Source organism: Micromesistius poutassou (genome assembly GCF_964030765.1).
Source record: "Micromesistius poutassou genome assembly, chromosome: 15".
Lineage (NCBI taxonomy): Eukaryota > Metazoa > Chordata > Actinopteri > Gadiformes > Gadidae > Micromesistius > Micromesistius poutassou.
Window position 1 is genome coordinate 15,543,511 of NC_140285.1, and position 8,816 is coordinate 15,552,326.

The window sequence follows — 8,816 nt, forward strand, 5'->3', positions numbered from 1 at the left end:
CCACACTCCTTGGCGTTAGGAATGAGAGAAGCACACAATCTCTCAGACAAAGTGCAGCAATGTGCACAAATCCACACATGCTGTGGCGGTGGCCTACCCTCTAGTAAGTTTGTGATGATGTGAAGAGTTTGTATAATGTACCCCATTTCCACCAACACAAAAATCTGAAACACGCTATTATTTATTTATTGTTTATGTTGAGGATCATATACAACATATTGCCATGTTTAAAAAACAAAAAATACCGCCCTTTTCACTATGATAATAGTTAAACATATTCTACATGACACTAGCCTACTGCTGCTGTGTTATGTTTAATGCTACCTATAATAACTTAAAATAACTAATTTATTTGAATAAAGCACCTCTCTGCATACCCATGTTGCTTTCCAAAAAGAACATCCTCATACTTATTTGATATAATCACATGTGGTACTTCACATGTACCAAGGTCATGTCTGTCATCAAGAGAATTCAAAGCCACTGTCAACAGTGGATAAGCATGCCTGCAGCTCCTCTCTGAACGTCTTGTATTTGACGTAATGTCTCGGCAGCCGCAGCTTCTCGAAGCAAGCGAGCGACGAGGGCAGCGCGGCGTCAAGTATCTCCACCTTCATCTTCTCCGCAGGCATCTCCCAACCGGTCCAGAACTTTAACAAGGTCTTCAGCTCTGCCGACGATGCTGGACGTCAACAAAGATAGATAACAAGCACAAGTTCTAACTGTTCAGAGAAGTTAAATGGTCAAAGAAGTTTACGTTTACATTTAGCGGACGCGTCTATCCAACATGACCTAACAAGTGAGGCAGAGAACAGCCAAAGTCTACTTTCAACATTGGATTGAAAACAAAAATATTCCAAGTTTGATGAAAGCGTCCACCAAAGCCGTATCATTTTTTTATGATAAAAATTTAAATACCAGTTTCGATAAACATTCTCAGGTAACCAGAAATTCGGCAAATATCTCCTTTATCCTCTTCTTCGTCTTCGTCATCCTTCGGCTCAATGTAGTTCTCATAAATAACAGTGATGGCCGACGGCCAGAGGATGTGGTCCAGAAGCATCTATCATGAAATAAACCAGGATTGTAATTCGACCATTTAATAAAACGATTAAATTATAAAATTTCATCCATCAACAGTGACTCAAAATTCCCAACCAACTCACTTTGAGTTACATAAAAATACATTTAAAGAGTGGACGTGCTATTGAATACCAGACAGAGAACAGGTTGAAAATAGTATCATATTATAAGGTATAGGGTCCAGTAAAAACAAAACAATTACTCTGTGTCCTACTGTACCTCAGTACGGTAGGAGGGGATCATTGGTGCAACGATCCCCATGAGCAATCATGACCCGGTTGTTGGTCAAACGTACGTGTGACGTGATCTGTGCCTCCGATTCCCTGGGGAAGAGAAGCGCTACCACGTCCGGTCTCTGGGTGAGCAGCGGCCACACCCCTGTCTCCTCCAGCCCCCGTCTGAAGCAGCTGATCTGGGTCATGGTCCGCCCCAGCACCTGTACACAGGAGACGCGTTGTATGGAACAGAGTCATTCAGCAGACACCTGTATCCAAAGCAACCTGAGGCTGACAATATTTAGAGAACACAATCAGAATTGGTGTGGCTACACAACGTAGCTTTCCAACGTGTTGCACAACCAACTTTCAAAAACGCAACTGAACCGAGAGCAGACCTCTCCTTGGCCCAGTCATTTTCCCATAGCTGCTATAGAAATAAAAAAGACGATGCATTTTTTTGTGTACAAAGTGTGGTCGAAAATCAACATATAAGCTAAAATCATGAAGAACGAATCTCTAAACTATACATTATATACAGTATCATGTTATAAATATATGGGCTGTTAAGCCCTTTGAGACTGTACCTGTGATTAAGGGCTATACAAATACAATTGAAATGAATTGAATGTAGATACCACAAGATCAAAACATAAAAAAAACAATGCATCAAGAAATAAAGTTTTACATGGTTTGACCGTTTGTCTAGTTTTGACTAGAGACAGTGTGACCTTACGGCATGTCTAAGAAGCTGCTTGGAAAGGCAGTCTCTGCCTGCTGCATGTGGTGCTGGTAGATTCCACGACATGCAGAGAGAAGAGATGGAGTCACAGTATTCTGCTTGGTCGTTTGAATCCAGCTAAAAACACACAGAATGAGAACATGTAAACATCAAGAAGGAAGGTATGCTTTGTATACAAATAAATGCTGACACATATAGCATAATAAAAAACTGATGTAATTGGTAATATTCTTACGCCACGAATACACAAAATTCCTACAATATTTTTGGGGGAATTAGGTTCCCAAAAAAGCAATACAATTATTTTGAAAGCAAAGTCATTTCCACGTCAAATCAATCAGTGGAAATAAGCCTTGCAAATACTGCTGAAGGAGTGAGTTGTGAGTTTGGGTTGGGTTAGGGTCTCAATCATACAGCCACTGGTCTGAGGCTATAGCTGTCATTGCACTGCAAACACAAATCTGATTTGAGATGGAATGGAGCTATGGTTGTGTCTCGTGCTTCGTCTGCAGATCAGAGTGCTGCACCAGAGGAAAGTCACATGAGGTATGTCGCTATGCTTTTTAAGCTTGGCCAGGTAATGCAAATAAACACCCCACTACTTAAAATATTAATATACAGATGTACTGCAGCTAAATAATATCCATGGTTAAGTATGAATAATTTACTTGACTCAATTGATCAACTCATGGCATTGATTTTAAAATAAGTACCCTCCATTGTCTCTCAGCTACTGCACGATCATTAATAAATTAAAACAAATACATAATAAACAAGGTATCATAACTCTGCATTGAGACCAAACACTTCATCAACACATAATTCAAGGCAAGGCAAGGCGATGCAACTTTATTTATATAGCACTTCACAGGATTAAATCATTAAAGCACCAGCAGACCCATATCAAAACATTTCTAGTCGAATAGACTTTCTAGACTTATTCCTAGTTTGCAAGCTTGCACTCTACCAACACTCATTGCATCCATGCGGTAAAGCAACCGAAACATGACACCATGTGACAACACTTAATTGCTAACCTTGTGAGCTACCTGGCCTGTTCTCCCACCTAAAAGACAGAACAGGCAGTTTGTCAATCTGATACATATTGGTACAGCGCCCCTATTGACTGGTCGAACAAACCGCCATACGACATGTATGTCAAGGATCTGTCTTGCCAAAACTTGCCAAACATTATTCTTCTTTGTAGTGAAGGCTGAATGCACGTAACTGCCCACGGACCACAGGTGCAAATTAGCTGTTTAGCTAACCCTGGTATACAATCTGTTCTATACATGGTCCCTGTTAACAAAAACCAATAAACTAAACTAAACTGGCGTTTTTGCACCTCCGACATTTCTGAAATACCCTTTGCACACCTCTAACCAGTGTTTACCTGCAAGTAGATTTTACGCAACTTTAAATTGTGCTACAGTAAAGAGCTGTTGTTTTACCAGTGCAACATTCAGAGTCTTAAGGGATCTTTATGGTCCCGCGTCCACCGCAAGGGCCGGACGTGCACCTCCCAAAAATTGTAACCTTCGAGGCGACGCAGCCGCAAGGGCTGTGATTGGCCCACTCACTAAAACCCGACGCAGGACCATAAACGTTCACGACTACGTCAAAGCATCTGCGTGGTCCTTGCGTTGCGTGAACGTGGGACCATAAAGAGCCTTTAACAGCATTATTAGTATTTACGGTATCTGTGACACAGTATCTGTGACCAATCACATCGTCTCTTGGTTCAGCCGGGGACGCAACAGAGACATAGAATTGGGCTAACTCTGGCTAGCCAGCTCTATCTGTCAAAGGTTGACTAGCCATTTAGAAATTGCGATTTCTAAAACGTCAAAAAAGCAAGCCTCCTGCCGATGCCAGAAAAAGATTTTGACACACTTTGAGAAGTGTCAAGGCAGGCAGTGATTAAGGAAGTATAGAATACAGGGAGAGGAGAGAGGAGGAACAGAGAGGAGACAGACAGAGAGAAGAACAATGGAGAGAGGAGGGACAGAGAGAGGAGGAACAGAGAGGAGGGACAGAGAGAGGAGGGACAGAGAGGAGGGACAGAGAGAGGAGGGACAGAGAGGAGAGACAGAGAGAGGACCAATGGAGAGAGGAGAGACAGAGAGGAGGAACAGAGAGGAGGGACAGAGAGGAGAGAGAGAGAGGAGGGACAGGGATTAGGTACAGAGTGTACCATTGTGGGGGAACAGAATGACTTGGGAGTGTGATTGAGTTGCCGGTCTATGAATCAGGGCATTCGATTTCACTAAAATTTGTCTAAATAAATCTAGCCCTACAGAAGTGATGCAATTGGTAGGTGCCCTAGGGGCTCAGGACACTAAGTAGTGAGCTAGATACCTCGGTTTTACATGAAAGAGGTCCTCAGAATAATATACAGTATTACATTTGGGGCCTCTAGCCCTACAGGAAGTGGTTAAAAAAGCATACTCTGATGCGCCATTCAAACACATTGGAAATACAATGTTTTGTAATCATTGAATCTAAAGTCATCGTAAAGCGATAGGAACTTGGCCATTAGACCATCCACCAGAGGGCGCCGTTGGATTGCTTTGTGAAACTTTTGAATCCCTGCAAAAAAGGGGCCATATGTAGCGGCTTAACCCCAATGAATGATCAGTTATCAGTCTCCTTGATAAGATAAGATATAAGATAATCCTTTATTAGTCCCACAGTGGGGAAATTTGCAGTGCTATAACAGCAAAGCGCAAGGACGATGATTTATTGACGAGTGCAATAAAGAAATAAAGACGACAGTCTTGCAAAATACAATAAAATACAAAAAAATACAATATGTATGTGTCAGTGAGAGCAGTGCTGATTGTGGAGTCTGACTGCTGTAGGAAAATACGTCCTGCGGTACCTAAGAATAATAATAATCGGTATTGGCAATGGCCCTGAAGAAACATATTAGTGGGATTTTTTTATCACATGACCGACAGACCGCACTCTGATAGTCTGTTTGTTTGCTTTTATTCTTGATTGCTTAGGACTGTCCTTGAATACCCTACTGCTTCAGTTAGAATTGTATCTATTACATTTTCTGATTCGTATTTTGATCACTTGAATATGATTTATCAATGTCATAGCCTACTTTGAATATATGCAGCTTGAAATTTTTTTGAGTGAACGTTAAAGAAAATACATTTGAAATCGTTTTTGAAATGCCATTCAAGGAGGTGCTATTCTAAACATCATGGCATTGATTTGCTTTCGGGGTTTCACACTTTGACTCGCCAGTGTTATGCTGTCGCGGACGTCCATATCGGGACAGTCCTCCAGCGTTACGGGGGCGCTCTCCGGCGAACCCCCGAAGAGGACGTGCAGCACGGCGGGACTGATGCCCGGGAGGCTGGGCCCGCCGTGCAGGAAGGAGTGTCCCACCATCCGCCCTGCGACGGCGAACGCGTCACTGCCGACCAGCGCCTCAGAGGTGGACGGGACCAGGTGGTCCGCCTCCCCCTCAAACACCTTGGTGAGGACCGCGTCGTCTAGACCACCGTCATCAGAAACAAACGTCAACACACGTAATCAACCGATCCGAGACCATACGTCTGTTCATGACAAAGCACATGGAACGGAATGTTTTTCTACACCAAAAGAGGGGACATTATGTCAGTAATAAGTTCTTCATTATCGTCGACTGCATTTGAGTCAGTTGAAAAAACAATCATGTAAAAAAAAAAAAAAAACGATTGGGAAAAATAAGGAAAACAATCAGACCAAATAAAGTTCTTACCCAAATTGAAATGCAATCCGCTTCTTAGTTTGAATATCACTGTTGAGAACAGGTGGCGGCAAACACTAGGTCCGATTGCACAGTCACCTGTCAATAAAAACAAGTTTCAACGTATCATTTGGTACACAATAACAAGCACAATGCCCGACCCACAGGTGTCATCTGATGTCTGAATTAAAGGGATTGTGAGTAGTACTTCACACTCAGCATATAAATACTATTATATATATTTAAGTCTTTCATGCAATGTCCTTACAGGCGTACACATGTATACCAAACATGCACACACATGCACACATACCTTTGAGTTCACAAATGACAGGCGATGCCCACTGAATGCAAGGTCTCTTGTAGAATGTGATCAAGGCATTGTCCTGTTGCCGTCTCTCTTTCCTGACATCAACGCTCAAATACAGGCTCTTCAAATGTCGGTTTCTTTCCAGAAGTTCCTGTGAGAACAGCCAAGCGGCTCTCGCTGGCTCTGACACTGAACTCCATTCTGTAGCCAAGAGAAGGCAGAGTAAACCAACCACGCCCACCATCATTGTTAGAATACACCATCTAGACCCGATCCCCAGAAATCTACACACATTATAGCCATTGCTGATACAATTAATCAGGAATCAATTTTCATTGATTTCTTGATTTAAACTGATCAAAACAACAAAAAATTTAACATTTGGGAGATTGAGCACATTCTACCATTGATTTAGGCTAGTTTAACACAATTTCAATGCAGCTTATGTCATTGTGCGCCTCATGCTGCCAATATAGCTGCTTTCACATATGGACGTACAACCGTCTAAATAGTCTAAAGAATGAAGAACTAGTTTCATGTTTTTTTAAATAAAATGTTTCGCAAGCATGGCTTGCTTTCGAAACAATTGCTGTCAATGGCTCTGCCAGAGGTAGGCTACTAATACATATTTAGCTATCTTATGGTTAATTATGTGCCAGACTTAGCTTAGATTTTTTGAACATGTTGAACATACTAACTTTATTACTAGTTGTGACTGCAACAAAATACATTTTTACATCATACTGACGTTAATTCTAGTTAACCCTTACAAAATTGTAAGGGTTCACTAATGTGGATAATTTTGCTTCATTGAAAAAAATTATATTAATCGCTACTGACTTGCACAGTAATGTAAAAGCAGGACTAACAAAAAACTTGAATGAAACGATGCGATAGAAAAAGGGACATGCACACAATAAACCAATCATTATAAAGTAAACATATCTTACTTCAGCATGTCCACGGTTCCCTGCAGCTCGAAAGATCTAAAATACTTAACATATTTGACCCGAAAACCACTCCTGCGATTACGTATGAGCACTACTCCCTTTAACACGCCCCTCAGCATACAAATGTTTGTGTTTTGTGCTTTTGTGCACTGTGAAACCAAACCACAAACTAAGCCTGTGAAAGGAGCCTAAACACTGCACCTCTGTGGTGTTCGTGTTGCAGGCTGAAGTAGCACAAATCACATTATTCTCTAATCACATTTGAACCCATATTTAGTTTGGTCCGAGACCAGACATAGCTGATCTCGCCCTAGGCCCACAACCACCAATGTGAACGATCAAGGCAAAACATCAGAACCCAGCAACAACAGCAAAAAATCAACAACACATAATAATTCAGCATTCTTAGTACATAGGCCTACTTAACTTATCCTATCTCTTTAAAAGTAGGGAGTGTTGTTCCCATCATGGATATAGATAACCAGGATGAACATATAATACATTGAGCCAGCCAGTGCTGGTTTGAGCATTAGGCCCACAGTCCTAGGAAGTTATTTACCTGCACGCAAACTAGTTCCTTCTCCGCTCTCTTTGGTGCTCTCCATTCTGCCCTAATAAAGAACCCTGTTGCAAACCATACATTTGAGGCAGACAATAAATTAACCTGCTGCAAGACATGGGCTACAAACAAGCTATTTAAGCTACACACATATTCAAATTACTTAAAAATGTAAAAGTTCATCCTCAACACACCACATTTCAAAATAGTAGTACATCTAAAATATAATAACACCTTCAGGAGTGACAGATGACTATTATTAAGCTGTAGGCCTCCATATCATATGAATGGGTTAACTACAACAACACGCTGGATACATCTAACCACCAATGTGTACTGCGTGGCTTCCCTTACCTGACTCTCCACATTGTCCTCTGAACACTTTTGCAGTATTTACTGTTATTTTGGCAGGCACCAGAAATGACCCCTAACTGGTTTCACTTGTTTTGACCAGTTGGCTGCACCATGGTCTTTACATAGAGCTCGTAAGTCACACCCCCTCCGCTAGACCCCCACCGCACCTCTAGGCTAGGAAAATTAGAATGGGAGTCAATGTTAAGTACTTTATTATCGTCTGGTCCCAGTCATTAAATGCCTTGGATTACACATACTGTATGTTTTCTGTGGGTCTAAATACTAGTTTTTCATGTTGTAAGAGTTTGGCAGTATATCGTATGATTCTTCGGCTAGCGGCTGTGGAAAAGACGTAACGAGATAGACGAAATGTCGCCTACGTGACGTCACCTCATCACACATTCCAACGCCGACCATCTCCCCACTGGCGTAGCTAAAACTCTCCACATGTCCAGACTTGTGGTGGTTTTTGCCACGCTCAAGGTTTTTGTCCTCTCCTTGGAAGAAGGCGGTGAAGTGCACCAAAGACACAGCCATGTTCCAAGTGGGATCTGTGTGCAAGTGGTGACGTTTATCACACGCGTCGAGAGCAGCGAAGCGTTGTAGTCCACAAAGCGCTCTCACACAAAGCCTAACCGTGTCAAACTTCTACCCACTAAATTGTAGCATTCTTTGCATGAAAAATTATATTAGAAATTCTCAGACAACATATACTACAATCATGGCACAATTCACACAGGACCAGAAAATCATTTTCATCTGGTCGTCCAAATGCATTATGAGAAATCGATCATAAAGGTCCCACGTACCGGAAACGGAAGCATGCAACTTACGAGCTCAGTGTTAATGTCAATGCTT

The 8,816-nt window shown here is 41.8% G+C and overlaps 1 protein-coding gene across 1 annotated transcript; it reads right to left on the minus strand.

Annotated features, from left to right (window-relative positions):
- Positions 1-464: 464 nt before the first annotated feature.
- LOC311360153 (uncharacterized protein) lies at positions 465-8,495 on the minus strand (the record flags this gene model as incomplete). Its single annotated transcript, XM_084480249.1, has 5 exons — positions 465-682; positions 919-1,063; positions 1,379-1,519; positions 5,296-5,549; positions 8,339-8,495. The coding sequence occupies 5 exons, from the start codon at positions 8,493-8,495 to the stop codon at positions 465-467; spliced, it is 915 nt and encodes a 304-aa protein (XP_084336375.1).
- Between the last annotated feature and the right edge of the window lie 321 nt (positions 8,496-8,816).